The sequence below is a fragment of the Dendrobates tinctorius genome, unplaced genomic scaffold (assembly GCF_039654945.1).
Source record: "Dendrobates tinctorius isolate UK_male_01 unplaced genomic scaffold, ASM3965494v1 ptg000022l, whole genome shotgun sequence".
Classification (NCBI taxonomy): Eukaryota; Metazoa; Chordata; class Amphibia; order Anura; family Dendrobatidae; genus Dendrobates; species Dendrobates tinctorius.
The window spans coordinates 20,880,060-20,900,518 of record NW_027361690.1 but is presented as its reverse complement, the minus strand read 5'-3'; the positions used below and the strand labels follow the sequence as shown (position 1 = coordinate 20,900,518).

The window sequence follows — 20,459 nt, the reverse complement described above, 5'->3', positions numbered from 1 at the left end:
TTGCATTTCTGCTTCAATAAAACGGAAAGAGACACAGCTATTGGAAAACAAAATTTTTCTGGCAGCTGTTTATGTGGACCCAAGTCATTGTATATTGCTTGATGATCAACAGCTTACTAAAGGAAAAAAAGCTCTGACTGAGGTAGCAGTTAGGATGAGTGGCCTACAGGAGGACTGCCAGGCGCAAGAGGACTTGGGTCCTGACAGTGCTACTGCTGCCATATCTTCATCCTTATCAGATGAGGAGTTTGACTTTGACAAGTATTTGGATCATATGGAGCAGGCAAAGCGTTGCTGCAAGGAAAAAGATTTCACGCCGTCTCCTATAGCAAGCAGATTGACCATATTTCAGCAAAATGTTTCACTTGCTCTCAAAGAAAAATTCAACCGTTCATCAAAACCGACTGTGCATGAGGCAATTCCTTTATACTTGGAAATTGTTAGAGATGTTGCCCATGTGGTTACGGCTTTGCCTCCAACCCAAGTTAGTGTAGAGAGGTTGTTCTCTGGCCTTAAAATTATTAGGTCAGATTTGAGGTCATCTATGAAGGAGGATCTGATGGAGGCAATTCTATTTCTTAGAACAAATTCATAGACTGCACAAATGTTATTTAGTATGTTTTTGTTGAAAACTGTTTTTTGCCACTTACATAGTTTATTACATAGTGTTATATATATATATATATATATACACACATACATACACACTGTGTATATATATATATATATATATATATATATATTACATATTTACAATTTATTACAGTTTTTTGTGTTCTAAAGTTGTATTCCAATAAATATATATTATGTTCTATCTAAATGTCTTGATTATTGTATCATAAAAATGATTAAATGTCTGATGTACACATCGTACTACAATAAATTTTTCACTTAAATATAAGCAATATATGTTGGAGTCGAAGTCGGTGGAAGGGAAATTGAGGTTTCGGAGTCGCAGGTTTGGCTTACCGACTCCACAGCCCTGTTATAAAGCTTCCATCACTTAAAAAAATGAGAACAGCTATTTAAAACAGAAAGGGAAAACAAAAGTGGAATTGAGTGCTTCCATATTAGAGCTCAATTTTCTTCAACAGTGTTTTTTGCACATAAAATTCAGAAAGCATATACTCTACATGCTGATGACTGTCTTATGCGAAGTGGTAAGGTATTCTCTGCAGTGAAATATCAGGTTTAGACTACACAAGATACTTTATAGCCCTTAGTTTATACTAAAGAATATAATGGTTCTGTGCCCACTGCTTATTCTGGCAAATCTATTCAATAATGCTCAGAGTGGTGAATGGCAAATACTGTACCTTGGTGGCAAGCCGACACTCCACAACTCTTATATTAAAATGAGCGGTTGCTGCTTTGTTCATTTCAACACAACTGTTGGCAATCACAAAAACAGCTCCTTGTGGAAGTTTTACATCCGTTGCTCTAAGAGGGCCAAACTCTATCAACTTTGCCTGTGGAAGGAAAGCAAATATATTATTATAGTCAAAAACGAAAATTGCCTAGGAAACAGACAGCTTCAAAGATAAATCATCCAAAAAGAGCAAAGGAAGCTATGTCTAAAAGTATCAATCTTTATTGAAACATGGTTAAAAAAGATTTTTTTAAAATGACATTTTAAATATAAAGGAGAGGACACAGCAACAAAAATATCACCGCACCATGGGGTAAGCAGCAAAGACTATTGAAATAAGGTTTACATATGCAAATACTTCAATAGATGCAAAAAGTGCTCCTGTATAAGAATTATGACAAAATAACTGTGTAGTAAATATCATTACAGGAAAGCCAAAAGAGTGCGTAACTATATATGAATATCAACAAATATATAATCAATATATGTCTGTGCAAAATGTAATGGTAAACCCTAATGGGTATCCCCAGAAGAATAAGTGGATGCTGATACCTTTATCACAAAATCAAGCCAGAGAAAAAAAAATATATATAAGGATGAATGAAGGTTAGAGTATCCTATGGCCAATATATGCCTGTGCAAAAATAGCGGTAGTAACCCTAATGGATATCTCTAAGCAGGTGATAAAGCAAAGATGCGGGCCCCTTGATAAAGCTACCGTGAAACGCGCGTCGGGGTCCTCCTGCCCGTACCTAAGGTAACGTGCATCGATCACCCTGCTCATTTATCGCATCTTTGCTTTATCACCTGCTTAGAGATATTAGCCCATTAGGGTTTACCATTACATTTTGCACAGACATATATTGATTATATATTTGTTGATATTCATATATAGTTGTGCACTCTTTTGGCTTTCCTGTAATGATATTTACTACACAGTTATTTTGTCATAATTCTTATACAGGATCACTTTTTGCATCTATTGAAGTATTTGCATATGTAAACCTTATTTCAATAGTCTCTGCTGCTTACCCCATGGTGCGGTGATATTTTTGTTGTTGTGTCCTCCCCTTTATTTTTAAAATGTCATTTTAAAAAAATCTTTTTTAACCATCTTTCAATAAAGATTGATACTTTTAGACATAGCTTCCTTTGCTCTTTTTGATGATATATTATTATAGTGCATATAATGTAGTCTAACCATGGGCAAACAATACAATGATGTTCCTAATAATTTACAATGTATATATGCCAGGTGATGGTTGTTTCCTCCACATCCAGCAATTAGTGGCTACGTACGCTATTCCACTGATTTGTTGTTTGCTTGCTAAATGTAAAATAAAACAACTTTCTACCTAGTCTTCATTTAAAATTACTACCATTTTGTTGTTGCAGAGTAAGTCTTTTACATAGAAACACATTTATGTAGTAGACTCACCAAACCCTGACTAATGCACTAGCAGAATGCAGCAGACCTGGCTTAGTGATCGGACCCAAAGAGTGGTCGTAAATGGCTGCACATCCAGTTGGAAGAATGTCTCAAGTGGGGTACCACAGGGCTCTGTCCTGGGCCCTGTATTGTTCAACATCTTTATCAACGATTTAGATGAAGGAATTGAGGGTAAACTGATTAAATTTGCTGATGACACAAAGCTAGGAGGGATAGCTAATACTAGAGAAGAGAGAGAGAGGATTCAAAAAGATTTAAATAAACTGGAGAAGTGGGCAGCAACTAACAGAATGGTTTTTAACAGGGAGAAATGCAAAGTACTACATCTGGGCAATAAAAATGAAAAAAGCATATATAGAATGGGAGGAATAGGGCTAAGTGACAGCACATGTGAAAAAGACTTGGGTATACTAATAGATCACAGACTGAATATGAGTCAACAGTGTGATGCAGCAGCAAAAAAGGCAAATGCAATTCTAGGATGTATTAACAGAAGCATACAGTCTAGATCACGTGAAGTAATTATTTCCCTCTACTCCTCTTTGGTCAGACCTCATCTGGAATATTGTGTCCAATTTTGGGCACCACATTTTAAAAAAGACATCAACAAACTGGAGCAAGTTCAGAAAAGAGCGACCAGAATGGTGACCGGTCTGCAAACCCTGTCTTATGAGGAAAGGTTGCAGGATTTGGGAATGTTTAGTTTGCAAAAGAGAAGACTGAGAGGAGACTTAATAGCCGTCTACAAATATCTAAAGGGCTGTCACATTGTAGAAGGATCAACTTTATTCTCATTTGCACAAGGAAAGACTAGAAGCAATGGGATGAAGCTGAATGGGAGGAGACACAGATTAGATATTAGAAAAAACTTTTTGACAGTTAGAGTGATCAATGAGTGGAACAGGCTGCCACGAGAAGTGGTGAGTTCTCCTTCAATGGAAGTCTTCAAACAGAGGCTGGACAGACATCTAACTGGGATGATTTAGCGAATCCTGCTTTGAGCAGGGGGTTGGACCAGATGGCCCAGGAGGTCCCTTCCAACTCTACGATTCTATGACCTCCATTGATAAAGGCTGGGGCAGCACAGGTGCAAACCACTGATGAAAACAGCCAATAACCCAAGAGGGTCTGGCTGCCTTGTGGAAAAAATGCACACAAATAAGGCTTGCATAGGCCATCAGTCACACAGATAAGTGTGGTGCAAAGTGTCTGAACAGCCTATTAATGACGCCCATAGTATTAGCAGGCGGGCTGCTCAGCACTATATATATGCATCACACAGAAAAAAACAAGCCAACATAAAGAGGCCTAGCTGCATCCTGCAAAAATGATAAAAAGTGCAAAAAGATAGAAAGATATGGATGGGGTATTAGTTACTATTTTGGCCAAAGCAGATAGGCTCACAACCCAACGTCAGGGGTCCCCAAATTTTGTGAGTCCCAAACACTAAATCTAAACAGCGCACATAAGGAAATAGGAAAAAATTCCCAAAAATTCAAAAAAACACTGGAAAGCAAATATATTATTATAGTGCAGATAATGTTGTCTAACCCTGGGCAAACAATACAATGATGTTCCTAATAGTTTACAATGTATATATGCCAGGCGATGGTTGTTTCCTCCACATCCAGCAATTAGCGGCTACGTACGCCATTCGACTGATTTGTTGTTTGCTTGCTAAATGTAAAATAAAGCAACTTTCTAACTAGTCTTCATTTAAAATTACTACCATTTTGTTGTTGCAGAGTAAGTCTTTTACATAGCTAGTTGGTTTGCAAAATTTGACACAAACTCATCAAAGCAGTACTCCTGACTGTGAAGGCTCCATGCTTCCCCCCCCCCCGCCCCCCGTTGTCAATGGTAGAGGTGCAGGGAGGGAGTGGGGGCAGTTAACAGCAGATGATTGAGGATAAAGAGGGAATTTTTTGAGCTAATTAATGAGGGCTTCCCATCAAGGCTGTGGAGTCGGTAAGCCAAACCTCCAACTACGACTCCTCAATTTCCCTATCTCCGACTCCCGACTCCACAGCACTGGTCACTACTGAGCATGTACATAAAGTGCAGCACAGATTTCTCTGAACTAAAGGCAGAGATCCTTAGATCAGGAACAGAACAGACATTTATAGGACATTTCATGACTTTCCCAAATTCTTATGAAACAATTTACAGCACATACAGCGCTGAAGTACTGTATATAGTTTATTATATAAACCTAGAATAGAATGGCTTAGATTAATGGCACTTTCCAAATTTTTAAACAAATCCAAATAGAACAAGGAAGCATAGGCCAAAAAAGTAAAATAAAATCACCTTTATTGCAGACAAAGTACATGAAATAAAGATAGCTAGCATAAATCTGGATAGCTGGTTAAATAGGAGCGGTTCCTTATAGTACTAGTTTAGCTTAGTATATAGAGGTATATAGGCAATGTAAAAGTCTGCTTACTAATGCGGAATAACGCTAGTTTCACACTAGCATTCAGGAGGGCTGCGGATGGCAGCCACTTCCTCCTTTCCTTCCTCTGTGAAGCTCAGCCAACGCTCCGCCTACCGCCGCATGAGTCCAGCATTTCCCTGCGTACTTATCTTAAATATTAGGTATGCAGGGATATGCACTGTATGCGGATGCGTCCACGTGAGTCGATTTGATGTGTGCGGCGACCGCACGGAAACGCAATATTTTGGGTGCATGGCAGAGCTCGGAAGGGAAGGAGCGTCATTTAACTTTTTGAATGTAAAATTTCCTGAAATCATTAGCGGACGTCATGCCCCATTGGTAGAATCCCTAATGTGCCTAAACAGTGGAAACCCCGCATTTTGGAACTCGACCCCTTAAGGAATGTATTTAGATGTGTGGTAAGCACCTTGATGCCCCAGGTGCTTCACAGAAGTTTACAACCGTTAAACCATGAAAATAATAAAATGACATGTTCCTCCCAAAAATGTTATTTTAGCCCCAAATATTGCATTTTCATAAGGGTAACAGGAGAAACTACCAGATAATGTGTAATACAACTTTTCCTGTGTACACCGATATCCAATATGAGGGAGAAAATGACCTTTTGGGCGCACGGCAGGACTCGGAAGGGAAGAAGCGTCTTTTGACTTTTTGAATGTAAAATTTCCTGAAATCATTACCAGATATCATGACCCATTTGGAGCGCCTCTGATGTACCTAAACAGTGGAAATCCACACAAGTGACCACATTTTAGAAACTAGACCCCTCAAGGAATGTATTTAGATGTGTGGTAAGCAGCTTGAACCCCCCCGGGGCTTCACATAAGTTGATAATACTGAGCCGTGAAAATCATAAAATAACATTTTCCTCACAAAAATGTTATTTTAGCCCCAAATTTAAGAGTACGCTGATACCCAATATGTGAGGGAATACTATTTTTGATGCACAATGCAAAGCTCAGAAAGGAAGAGGCATCATATTTGAGTTCAGATTTTGCTGGAATGGTTTGAGGGAGCCATGTCACATTGGCAGAGCCCCTGAGGTGCCGGAATAACAGAAACCCCCTATATGTGAACTAATTTTACAAACTACACTCTCCAATGAATTCATCTAGTGGTGCAGTGATCATATTGACACCACATGTGCCTCACATAATTTTATACCATTCAGCGGTGAAGAAACAATAGATTACATTTTCACCACTAAAATGTTGATTTAGCCCCAAATTTTTAATTTTTCTAAGGGTTAATAGGATTTTTTATTTTTTATTTTTTTTTTACAACAAACGGAGATCCATTTTTTCCTGACTGCGCCAATACCTTACATGTAATCAGGAAATATTTTTCAGGCACAGTGCAAAGCTCAGAAGGCAAGGAGCGCCAGATTTTATTGTCATGGTTTGCAGGTGCTATGACCCACTGGTAGAGCCCATAAGGTGCCAAAACAGCAGAACCCCCCATAAGTGACCCTATTTTACAAACAACACCTCTCAATTAATTCATCTAGGGAACATATTGACACCACAAGTGTGTCACAATTTTAAACCATAGGGCAGTGAAGAAAAAATAACTACATTTTTACCACCAAAATTTTGTTTTAGCTCCAAATTTTAAATTTCATACAAGAAGTGGATAAAAAAGGCTCCCTAATTTGTTCCACAATTTCTACTGAACGTGGCAATACCCCATATGTGGCTGTACAGTACTATTTAGCCATACGGAGAGACTAGGGAGGAATCCAGCACTATTTGCCTCATGGAGCAAAGATTTTCCTAGAACAGTTTGAGGACTCCATATACAGAGCCCCTAATTGCTAGAAGAGCAGAATCTCCCTTAAGTGACGCCATTTTGAAAATTATACCTGTTGGGAATATTTATCTACAGGTGTTGTGACAATTTTGATTCCATGGGTTTTTTTAAGAAACAAGCAGCAATGAATGTTATATGCTAAGCCAAGCCCGTGCTTCTATAGGCATGCACCCATAAGTTAGGCGGGCTCTCATCTCTTCAAAAATGCCAAATGTGGACGCAATATTTGGTTTCGGTATACTATGGGGCTCAGAAAGGAGGGAGCATTTGGATTTAGAAGTGGAGAATTTACTGAATTTCTTTTGGAGGGTGAGGAGCCATTACGCTTTTACAGAGCCTTTGTGCTACCAGTAACGTGGAAGCCCCCTATATTTCCGTTAACAGATGACAGACCTGATTGGGGACTTGCTTTTCTTGTGGATTGCGTTGAAGCTTTTAATGGGAACATTTTACATACTGTAACGTTGGTGATCACATTTATCCAGTGCTCTACGCTGAACACTTACTTTGGGGTTTCCATCTAAATCTCTGAGTGACGTGATTCAGATGAAACCCCCCAAGGGATCCATTCACTATAATGAGGCAGCAGAGTTGCTCTGGACTCTGTCTGATCTCTGTTCAGTAGTGTCCTTCTTTTCAGAAGTGCATAAAACCAGGGCTGTGGAGTCAATATAAAATGCACCGACTCAGACTCCAAAAAATATATAATAAATTGGGTACAGTAGTTCAATGCAGTTTGTGGGGAATATTTTTTTCAAAAGAATTTCGGAAAGTTATGAAATGTCCTATAAATGTCTGTCCTATTCCTGATCTAAGGTCTAGACTTTTAGCTGAGGTGAATCTGTGCTGCAGTTTATGTTCATAAGTAGTGAAACTCCTCCTCTACAGATAAGGGGAAAAAATAACAAACACAGTGAAGAAATGCCTACATTCATCTCCGAACTTCTGGAGTGAACAGGAAAGCAGGATTAAGGTATGTACTTCTTAAAGCATATCTATCCTTTCAATGAAATGTGCAGAAATCAATAGTCTAGTATATGTTGTCTCTGTATGCTTGATGTTTTAGTTTGTATTTCCTCTTAGCTCCTGTTTGGAGAAATTAGCTGCTCTGATGACTTATACACACTATACATAGAATATAAGGGGAAAGACTGTTTTCTAATTCAGAAATACAGTAACAAGATCGATTAGGACATATATTTGTGTGTGTGTGTGTGTGTGTGTGTGTGTGTTCTGGAAGATGATTCAGCACAAACATATGCTCCCTCCTCCCTTCTTCATAGACTGTGAAGAAATATGATATGAAACATTTAGTGAGCTGACTCAAGATAAAAAACATTTTGTGTGTCAGTGTATAAGTGACAAAAGATGAAAACAAATGCTATGGTGCCAAAATCAGTGCATACTCAGGCAGTGATAAAAATGCTCCTTCAAGAGATTCTCAACTAAAAAGACATTTACAATGCTGCCACCCAGAAGAAACCAGAACCCAGCACTTCCCGCCAGGCAAAGGAGGAGGAAAGAGCATCTCAAACATCAGTTACAAGATACAGCTCTGGCAAAAATTAAGAGACCATTGCACAGTTTTATAAAAATCAGCTTCTCTATATGTCTGACAGCCATTCCATTCTAGTGTCAGTTGAATTCCAACCAGAGTACACCTCATTCTACTTAATGTGCTTCTGATTAGGTGATCACCTGAACCAAATCTTATTTAACGAAGGAAAGTAAAAAAAAAACCCTGCTGTAGTGTTCACAATCATCTTGCAATAAGACAAGCTGGATGGCAAAACAAGTGCTAGTAATATCCCAAAATTAATAGGAATGAAAAAATAACTTTTAACCATGCCAAAGTAGCTTGAAAGAAAAGTCTTGAGTGAAGAAAAGAAGGGCTCAATTCTGGCTTTACTAGCAGAGGGATACCGTGAGCGTCATGTTGCCTCCATCCTTAAAGTTTCTAAGACGGCAGTCCATTACAACAAGATCAAGCAGCAGACAATGGGGACAACAAAGCTACTGACCGGTACAGGGTGAAAACAACTCTCCACTGACTGGGATGACCGTCATCTTATTTGAATGTCACTCAGCAACTGCAGGATGACATCAAGTCACCTACAAAAGGAATGGCAAATTGCAGCTGGGATGAAGTGCATGGCAAGAACAGTTCGTAACAGGCTCCAAGTCATGTAAAGCTAGAAAAAAAGCCTTTGATCAATGAGAAACAAAGGAGAGCCAGGCTGAAGTTTGCCAAAGACCATAAGGATTGGACCATAGAGGACTGGTGTAAGGTAATCTTCTCTGATGAGTCTAATTTTCAGCTTTGCCCACCGCCTGGTCGTCTAATGGTTAGACGGAGACCTGAAGAGGCGTACATGCCACTGTGTCTTGCACTCACTGTGAAATTTGGTGGAGGATAAGTCGTGATCTGGGGATGCTTCAGCAAGGCTGGAATTTGGCGACTTAAACTTTGCGAAGGACGTATGAATCAAGCCACATACAAGGTAATCCTGGAAAACAGTTGATTCCTTCTGCTCAGGCAATGTTCCTCAACTCTGAGGGCTGTTTTTTCCAGCAGGACAATGCACCATGCCACAGAGCTAGGTCAAACAATGTGTGGATGAAGGACCACTACATCAAATGCCTGTCATGGCCAGCCCAATCTCCAGACCTAAACTCCTTTAAAAACCTCTGGAATGTAATCAAGAGGAAGATGGATAGTCACAAGCCATCAAACAAAGAACTGCTTTAATTTTTGTACCAGGAGTAGCATAAGGTTACCCAAAAGCAATGTGAAAGACTGGTGGAAAGCATGCCAAAATGCATGAAAGCTGTGATTAAAAATCATGGTTATTCTACAAAATATTGATTTCTGAACTCTTTCTGAGTTAAAACTTTAGTATTGTTGATTCTAAATGATTATGAACTTGTTTTCTTAGCATTATTTGAGGTCTGCAAGCACTGCATTTTTTTTGTTCTTTTGACCATTTCTCATTTTCTGAAAATAAATACAAAGTTTAGTGCTTGGAAATTCGGAGATATGTTGTCAGTAGTTTATAGAATAAAAGAGCAATTTACATTTTACTCAAAAATATACCTATAAAGATAAAAATCAGACAAACTAAAAATTTTGCAGTGGTCTCTTAATTTTTGCCAGAGCTGTATTTTGTAAGTGACAAAGTTACTGTAACAATGACAGCAGATGGACAGCTCAATGAGATTTTACAGCTCTTAATGGAGAAATAGCCCGCAAACTTGGTGTTTCTCTGGAAAGAGAAAGTATTAGAAAATTGGTGATTGAAGAAGTCCTTAACCAAAAGGAAGATCTTAAAAAGACTCAAGAGATGCTTTGTGTTTCTTAAAATGGATGCCTGCACACGTCACAGAGTGAACTATTTTCCTATCAACATTCGATATCTTTGTGACAACAAAAAAATTGCTACTAAGATGCAGGCAGTAGAAGATACTAAAGCTCATCACAGCAGCCAGTTGCTCCAGACCTTAGTGGAAAAAGTTCTGCAAGATTATGAACTCACATAAGAACTTGCTATTGTAACTGCTATTGTAACTGATGATGTTTCAAACATAAGTACAATTAAACTGATGAATGAGAATAATGAAGGTGAACAGCAGCTAGAAGAACATTTCACATTCAGTATATTGGAGATGGAAGGCCACAGTCCTGTTCCCATAACGGAGGAACAGACAGATATTACTACAGAAGAACAGTAAAATAATTCTTTACAGTTAGATGATCTTGTTGAAGCTGCTTCACACCTCTTTCCTATTCATCACATGTGCTGTGTTTGTGCACACGCTGCAGCTGGCAATAATAGATAGTCTGCAAGAGTGCCATGCTAGAACTCTGATTAGCAAAGTGAGGAAATTGGCTATTGCTGCCAGAACCCCTAAAATTGATTCTATATTGAAGAGACATGTTGGAAAAGGGACAATTGTGGTTCAAACCACTAGGTGGAGCAGCACCTATTTAATGATTGAGCTGAAACCCTTCCTTGTAGATATGAACAACCCTCAGGTAATACTACATGAAGGTCAATGGACACAGGTGGCTGAATTGAAGGAATTGCTTCATCACCAATTTACAGTAACTAAAAAGTTAGAAGCTGATGATTTAACTCCTGCCATTTTTTATAAAGGAGTGGAAGAACTTGTTGTTTTGCCTGTCCCAAAGAGGAGGTTTAATCGCAGATGGCATTGGTGCTTCAATGAAACAGAGAGAGACTCTGCTATTAGAAAATAAAATTCTTCTGGCAGCTGTTTATGTGGACCCGAGTCATCGAATATTGCTGGATGATCAACAGCTTACTAAAGCAAAAGAAGCTTTGATTGAGGTAGGTTAGGATGAGTGGGCTACAGGATGGCCAAGAGCGAGAGGATTTGGGTCCTGCCAGTGCTGCTGCTGCCGTTTCTTCATCCTCATCAGATGAGGAGTTTGATTTCAAAAAGTATTTGGACGGCATGGAGAAGGTAAAGCGTTGCCGCAGGGAAAAAAGATTCCACTCCCATAAAAAACAGATTGACCATATTTCAGCAACATTTTTCACTTGCTCTTAAAGAAGTAGAAGAGTTCAATCTTTCATCAAAACTGACTGTGCATGAGGCAATTCCTTTACACACTGAAAATTGTTTAAGATGTTGCCCATGTGATTACTGCTTTGTCACCAACCCAAGTTAGTGTAGAGAGGTTGTTCCCTAGCCTTAAAATAATTAGGTCATATCTGAGGTAATCTATGAAGGAGGATCTGATGAAGGTGATACTAATTGTCAGAACAAATTCATAGACTGCTCAAATGTTATTCAGTACGTTCCTCTTACTGCATAGGTGATACTAATTGTCAGAACAAATTCATAGACTGCTCAAATGTTATTCAGTATGTTCCTCTTACTGCATAGTGTATAATAATTTTTTTGTTCTAAAGTTGTATTTCAATCAATATATTTTATGTTCTATCTAAATGGCTTGATTATTTTAACATAATAATGATTAAAAGCCTGATGTTACCAATTTACTACAGTAAATTTATCACTAAAACTTAAACATGAGCCATGTATGAGGGAGTCGGTGTCATGGAAATTGAGGAGTTGGAGGTTTGGCTTACCGACTCCACAGCCCTGCACAAAACTGTGGCCGACGGCACTTTTATGCAATCCTAAAAAGACGACACTGTCAGATCACAGGTCAGACGGCGTCCACAGTGCCTCCATCTGCCTCATTATAGGGAATCTTCCATCAGAGGTTTCATCTGAATCACGTATTTCAGGGATTTACATGGACATTCCAGTGCAAGTGCAGAGCACAGGATAAATATGCGCCGAGCCTTACTGCAATGTTTGGGAGGCAGAATGAAAAAAAATCAACAGTTGGTGAAGAATTGGTTTATTTTTTACATCGTTCCTCGCGCTGTATAAGTGATTAGGCGATGAGTTGACGTTTTTAATGGCACCATTTTCGTGCACATGACATTTTTTGATTGCTTTCTATTCCGATTTATGGGAGGCAGAATGAACAAAAACCAGCAATTAAGGAATTTTTTTTGGGGGGAAGGGAGGCTATATCGTTCCATGTGTGGTAAAATTGAAAAGGCAGTTTTATTGTTGGGGTCAGTATGATTACAGCAATACCTAATTTATATTTTTTTTATGTTTTGGCGCTTTTACGAAATAAAACCTAATTTATAGAAAAAAAATAATTATTTTTGCATCGCTTTATTCTGAGAGCTATACCTTTCTTATTTTTCTGCTGATGAAGTTGTATGGCAGCTTGTTTTTTGCGGGACAAGTTGACAATTTCAGTAGTACTATGTTTATTTATATCTTTTTTTATATAGTTTTATTCCACTTTTTATTCGGAGGTATGATGATAAAACCACCATGGTTACTTACCGGTAGCCGGTTTTTCCGGAACCCATGACAGCACCACATGAGAGAGGGATCCGCCCCGCCAGGACAGGAACCTACTGAAATATAAGGGGCGGCACCTCTCCCCCGCTTCAGTTGGATTACAGAGCATTGAGAGGACTTCCCGGTTAGTTACATGTTTATCCAACACCACATCACACAAATACACCCGACTATTGTGCACACCCATACGGTGAAAAAGGGGGGGAATATACGGGTGCTGTCATGGGTTCCGGAAAAACCGGCTACCGGTAAGTAACCATGGTGGTTTTCCCTTCACCCATGACAGCACCACATGAGAGATTTTTGGAGACTTCGAAACACCTTAGGGAGGGACCACCGCTTGCAGCACCCTTCTACCAAAGGTCAAGTCAGCCGAGGAGGATAGATTTAATCTATAGTGCTTAAAAAAGGTTGAGGGTGAGGCCCAGGTAGCGGCCTTACAAATTTGCTCAATTGATACCTCTGCCTTTTCAGCCCAGGAGGTCGCCACGGCTCTGGTGGAATGAGCCTTGATGCCATCAGGAATCGGAACACCACTAGCTGAGTAGGCTACACTAATGGCCTCCCTAATCCATCTGGCAATAGTCCCTTTCGATACTCCATAACCCTTCCTGGCACCCTGGAAGGCTACAAATAGGGACTGGGACCTCCTCCACTGGCTGGTTACTGATATATACTCTAAGAGGGCTCTTTTCACATCTAGATTATGGAATTTCTCCTCTCCTGGGTTTTTCGGATTTTCACAGAAGGAGGGGAGGACGATTTCCTGGCTACGGTGAAAATCCGACACCACTTTCGGTAAATAAGCAGGGTCTGTTTTTAGGACAATTCTGTCCTGGTATACCTGGGTATACGGTGGACTAACTGATAGGGCCTGCAGGTCACTTACCCTACGTGCCGATGTAAGGGCCACTAGAATAATGGTTTTTAGGGTAAGATATTTCACTGATAGTTGTTGTACTGGTTCAAATGGTTCCTTTGTGAGAGCTTCTAACACAAGGTTAAAATCCCAGGGAGCCATTTTTTGCGATGGGACTGGTCTAGACCTGTGGCAGGATTTAATAAACCTAGCTATCCATCTGTTTGCCGCTATGTTACAATTATATAGAGCGCCTAGCGCTGAAACTTGTACTTTGAGTGTATTTACCGCTAGGCCTAGCTGTAGACCTGTCTGTAAGAACTCTAAGATAGTCTTGATCGGGGGTTCTTGGTCTAATGGTTTCCCCAGAAACTGCAGAAACTTATTCCATATTCTACCGTATATATTAGTTGTTACTGGCTTCCTACTTTTCATCAGTGTAGCCACCAACCCAGGGGAGAATCCTCTATTACTTAAAAGTGACCTTTCAAATTCCACGCCGTCAGATGGAACCCCTTGACTTGCGTGTGGAATACCGGACCCTGAGCTAGCAGGTCTGGAATCTCTGGCAGTACCCACGGATCTGAGAGGGACATTATCTGTAGTAGTGAGAACCATGGCCTTTTTGGCCAGAACGGGGCTATTAAGATCACTCTGGCCTGATCTTCCCTTATCTTCTTCACTACTACTGGGATTAGAGCTACCGGAGGAAAGGCATAACTTAGCTTGAAATCCCACGGAATTTGCAAAGCGTCCACTGCCCATGGCTCTTCCTTTGGGTTCAGTGAACAGAATCTTTTTACCTGCCTGTTGCTTCTGTTGGCAAAGAGGTCTATTACTGGCTCTCCCCAAAGATGTACTATCTTTTGGAACACTACCCGATTCAGGGTCCATTCCCCCTGTTTTAGTGTGTTGCGGCTTAGGAAATCGGCTTGTGTGTTTTCTACCCCTCTGATGTGTAGGGCTGATAGGGAGTGTAGGTGTCTCTCTGCCCTGTGAAAGATCTCGTTGGTTTCGAGCATTAGGGAGCGTGACCTTGTCCCTCCCTGGTGGTTGATGTAGGCTACTGTTGTGCTGTTGTCCGACATAATCCGGACATTGCGGCCTTCTAGAGTGGGCATGAATATCCTTAGGGCTCTGTTTACTGCCCGTAGCTCTCTTAGGTTGGAGGATGCGTTTTGCTCTAGGTGTCCCCAGGGTCCCTGGGCTACCTGTCCCCTTAGGTGCGCTCCCCACCCCGAGGAGCTTGCGTCTGTCATTATCACGTCGGACACTGGCTTCTGCCACGATGTCCCTGTTAGTAGGTTTGCTCTGTCTAGCCACCATCTGAGAGAGCCTTTGGTTTTTACGGAAAGTTCCAGCCTTCCTTCTAAACAGCCTTTTAGCGACTTCTGTGCTGATAGGACCTCTGCTTGTAGTTGACGGGTATGAAATTGTGCCCATCTGACCGCTGGGATACAGGCTGTCAGAGTGCCTAACAAGGACATTGCCCCTCTCAGGGTCGTGTGAGGTTGATCTATTGTTGCCAAGATCATATCCCTTACCTTTTCCACCTTGGCGTCTGGTAAGAGACAAATTTGTTGATTTGAGTCCAAGATGAAACCTAAGAACATTTGCCTTTGTAAGGGTTGTAGCCTCGACTTCTTGACATTCACCATCCAGCCGAGATTCCGTAGGGTATCTATCACCCTTTCTACTTGCTCTGTGCAGTGACGTTCTGAGTTGCCCACAATTAGAAAATCGTCTAGGTAGGGTATTATAATTGTGTTGTGGATGCGGAGGAATGCTGTCATCTCTGCAACTACTTTTGTAAACACCCTCGGTGCTATGGATATGCCGAATGGAAGGGCTCTGAACTGAAAATGTTTGAGGTTGCCCCGAATGTAGAGCGCTACCCTTAAGTATTTTTGGTATTCTGAATGGATCGGGATGTGGTAGTAAGCATCCTTTAGATCGACTACCGCCATGAAACAGTTGTGGTGTAACAGCCTTATAGCTGAAGTCACTGACTCCATTTTGAAGGTTTGGTTCTGTATCCAACGGTTGAGGCCTCTCAGGTTTATAATCGTCCTGAACGAATGATCCGGTTTTTTTATTAGAAAGAGGGGCGAGTAGAAACCCCTTCTTTCCTGTCCTCTTGGGACCTCGATCAGGACATGTTTGTCCAGCAGGCTTAGGATCTCTGCCTCTAAGGCCAACTGTTCTTCTACCCGTCTCCTGACGGGGGTCACCACAAACGATGCTCTTGGCTGTTGAAAAAAGGGGAATTTTAAACCTTCCTTTATGATGTTTAAAATCCAAGTATTGGAAGATATATTTTCCCAGGCCTGACCAAACAGCATCAGTCTCCCCCCTACGGGGATGCCGGCGTCATTGAGGGGACTTTTTTGCGGATGAAGTGGCTCCCCCGAACATGAATCCAGACTCTTTCTTCCTCTTGTCTTCCCATCTTTTCCGATCTCCCGGAGGCCGGCCTCTATTGAATTTCCCCCTCCGAAAGGGCGGTCTTCTTTGATCTCCCTGAAACCTGGGGAAGCCCTTCTTCTTATCACCCGCTTTTTCTAGGATTTCGTCCAGATTTTTTCCAAAGAGAAATTGTCCATCACATGGAAGGGAGCATAATTTGGCTTTTGATTGTAGATCTCCCGGACACCCTTTAAGCCATAATGCACGCCTTGCAGCATTTGATAGTCCCGCTGCTCTCGCCGTCAACCTCATGGAATCGGCCGAGGTGTCGGCTAAAAAGGCGGCTGCTCCGTGTAGCAGATACATGTCTCCTAAAATTTACTCTCTAGACATCTTGGAAGAAATTTTTTCTTCTAGCTGCTGTAGCCAGATCATTAAAGACCGGGCTGTACAGGTACCGGCTATCGCAGGTTTTAGTCCCCCCGCTGTTGCTTCCCAAGCATGCCTTAGGTAGGAGTCTGCTTTCTTATCTAGTGGATCTCTTAGTACTCCTGAGTCTTCTAGGGGCAGGGCCGACCTTTTGGATGACCTGGATACCGCCGCATCGATTTTTGGGACCTTGTCCCATATTTCCGTATCCTTAGGGTCAAAGGGATATCTCCTTTTTGAGGAGGAAGGAAGGCTACCTGATTTTTCAGGCTTCTTCCACTCCCTTTCGATGAGCACCTGGACTTTTTCATTAACTGGAAAGGTGCGTTTCTTCCTTTCATTACATCTTCTAGGGATTTGGTCGCTTTTTCCTCCTGAAGGCCCATAGTTGACCTAATGGCTTTAAGGAGACTATCAGTATCCTCAACCGGAAAACACGGTCTACCCCCTGTGTCACTATCCGAGGAGGAAGAGGACATGCGCTCAGCCTGATATTCGGACGAGGAGGAGTCTGATGAAGAACTTGGGGAGTTTCTTCTACTTTTTTTCTTTTTCTTTAATAATAATTTAAGTGAACCTTCCACCTCTGATTTTATGACAGATCTGAGGTGAGTTGCTAGGCTCGGCACTTCCTCCGCCACTGTTTGCTGTATACAGCTAGCGCAAAGGTTTTTTTGCCAATCTTTCGCTAGGGGGTTCTGGCATATCGCACACTCCCTATTATTTCTTTTGTTCCCTGCTTTTTTGCCTTTCACCTAAGGAAGCAAATAACACACAAAAAGGACCCTATTAGTAATGGTCTAACATTCACGAAGATCCACTCACCACCCACAAAATCGGGTACCGGGCTGGAAGGCTGCGCTGGAGCATGTGGTCTGTGTTCTCTCGATCTCGAAGAATCATTTGATCTGTGGCTCGGACGGCTGCTGCTCTTACCGCTCGAACGGCTACCGTGCTTCCGTGCCGAGGTCTGCGACGGGGGTAGAGACAGTGGGGATGGTGAGCGTTCCTGCTGTGACCCCATTGTAACAGCCCGGCCGTTCTGCTCCTTGCCTCCTTTAAATAGGCCCCGGTGAGCGATCCTTTTGACCCTCCCCCCTGCGACCGCCGGCCATTCTTCTTCTTTTTTTTTTTTTTTCTTCTTTTGTGGCCGGCGCCGCATTAGGCGCCATGTCCGTCGCGTCCGTGACGTCAGCCGGCGCATACCCAAGCTGCACCGCGCCGCTGACGTCAGGCGCCGGAAGTCGCGCCCGGCTTCCCCTGTCCCAGGGAGAAGGAGCGAGCGGGCGCGCGCGCAGGGGGAGGGAGGCACGGAGGAGCGCCCCGAATGGAGGCCGCCTTACCGCACCCGCACGAACCCGGGGCCTGCTGGAGGAACCCCGGGGACTGCGCTTCCAGGCGCCGACGGCCAGCGCTGCAGGTAAGCTGACCTGCTCTTCCTGCGCCGGGACGGCCCTGGGTCCATGTCTTCATCCATGGCAGGCACCGCCGCTGTCAGCCTGGGATCCCGCTCCAGGACAGGAACCCAACTGAAGCGGGGGAGAGGTGCCGCCCCTTATATTTCAGTAGGTTCCTGTCCTGGCGGGGCGGATCCCTCTCTCATGTGGTGCTGTCATGGGTGAAGGGAAAACATTGTTTTTGCCTTGTTTTTTATTTTTTATGGTGTTCACTAAAGGGGTCAACTAGTGGAACAGTTTTATAGGTCGGGTCGTTGCGGACGCAGCAATACCAAATATGTTTACTTTTATTGTTTATATATTTTAGTTTTCATACAAATATTTATTTATAGATACAATATATTTTGATTTTTTTATTATTTTGATTTTTTTCATTATTTTGATTTTTTTTATTATTTTTACAATTATCTAAACGTTTGTTTTTCACTTTTTTACTTTGTCCCACTATGGGACCAACATAGGGACTATCCCACTATGGGACTATCAGCTGACACATGGCGGCAATGGCCCGCGCACAGCTAATCAATCTGCGATTGCGATGACATAATAATCCATCCCTCATCAAATAGGCCCCGGGCACAGGGACGCATTATTACATCAGATGTGAGAAAGGGGTTAAAATATAATGGTCATTTTATTTTTATATCATAAATCAATTGTTCATGTGAAAGTAACCAATTTTGTAATATATCTTATTACATAAATCTCCTTTTTCCTACTGGACTGATCTTTCATTCTTAATTCACAGGTAAAAGCTTTGCTTCGGTGCATACAGATTTTCCCATTACCGATCCAGGAGATGGAAGTTGGTACTTTTAAAATTCTATGGAGAGGGGAGGAAACAGGAGGAGGGAGGAGATAAAGGCAGAGCTACACAGAATCTTATACGCACAAACTAGCATCTCCTCTCTCGGTGAGGCAATAATCTGTCTTCACTGAATAAAGGTTTTAACTATAAATTGAGAATTTTGAATAGGACAAGTCAATCCAGAAGGAGAAAGAAGCAGATTTCTCTGATAAGATATACTGTAAAGTTGCTTATTTTCATGTGTACTATTGAATTATGAAATAAAAATTTAAATGACAGTTACTTTTTAAACTATTCTGGGTAATTCAATTATAATCTGATTAACCCCTTCCTGACATCTGACGTACTATCCCATCCAGGGGACCCGGGCCCCTATACCCATGGACGGGATAGTACATCATAGCGATCAGCGGCGCTCACGGGTGAGCGCCGCTGATCGCGGCAGGGTGTCAGCTGATTATCACAGCTGACACCCGGCACTATGTGTCAGGAACGGTCACGGACTGCCCCCGGCACACCCTGGCACACTGCGATCAAACACGATCGCAGTGTACCGGGGGTTTAGGGAAGCATTGGCAGGGAGGGGGCTCCCTCCGTGCTTCCCTGAGACCCCCGCAGCAGCGCGATTTTTTGCCCAAAAATGGTACCAATAAAAACGTCAACTCGTCCCGCAAAAAATAAGACCTCACATGACTCGGTGGGTCAAAATATGGAAAAATTATAGCTCTCAAAATGTAGTGATGCAAAAACTATTTTTACAATAAAAAGCGTCTTTTAGTGTATGACAGCTGCCAAACATAAAACCCTGCAATAAATAGTAAATCAAACCCCCCTTTATCATCCCCTTAGTTAGGGAAAAATAATAAAATTTAAAAAAAAATGTATTTATTTCCATTTTCCCATTAGGGTTAGGGCTAGGGTTAGGGGTGTGTTGGGTTTCCACTGTTTGGGCACATCAGGTGCTCTCCAAATGCAGCATGGCGTCTGATCTCAATTCCAGCCAATTCTACGTTGAAAAAGTCAATTGGTGCTCCTTCCCTTCCAAGCTCTGCCATGCGCCCAAACAGTGTTTTACCCCCACATATGGGGTATCAGCCTACTCAGGACAAATTGCAAAACAACTTTTGGGGTCCAATTTCTCCTGTTACCCTTAGGAAAATAAAAAATTGGGGGCAAAAATATCATTTTTGTGGAAAAAAATACGATTTTTTTATTTTCACGCCCGGGCGTAATAAACTTCTGTGAAGCACTTGGGGGTTCAAAGTACTCACCACACATCTACATAAGTTCCATGGGGGGTCTAGTTTCTAAAATGGGTCACTTCTTGGGAGTTTCAACAGTTTAGGCACATCAGAGGCTCTCCAAACGTGACATGACACCCACAAACCATTCCATCAAAGTCTGCATTCCAAAACGTCACTACTTCCCTTCCGAGCCCCGACATGTGCCCATACAGTAGTTTTCTCCCACATATGGAGTATCAGCGTACTCAGGA

General features: G+C 41.8%; 1 protein-coding gene across 3 annotated transcripts in view; it reads right to left on the bottom strand.

Annotated features, from left to right (window-relative positions):
- GALK2 (galactokinase 2) overlaps positions 1-20,459 on the bottom strand; it is a 400,864-nt gene that overhangs the window by 138,356 nt on the left and 242,049 nt on the right. For all 3 annotated transcript variants that reach the window (XM_073568463.1, XM_073568464.1, XM_073568465.1), the window contains one exon: positions 1,317-1,469. In XM_073568463.1, the coding sequence (XP_073424564.1) occupies positions 1,317-1,469 (153 nt within the window). The remainder of the gene's footprint in view (positions 1-1,316; positions 1,470-20,459) is intronic.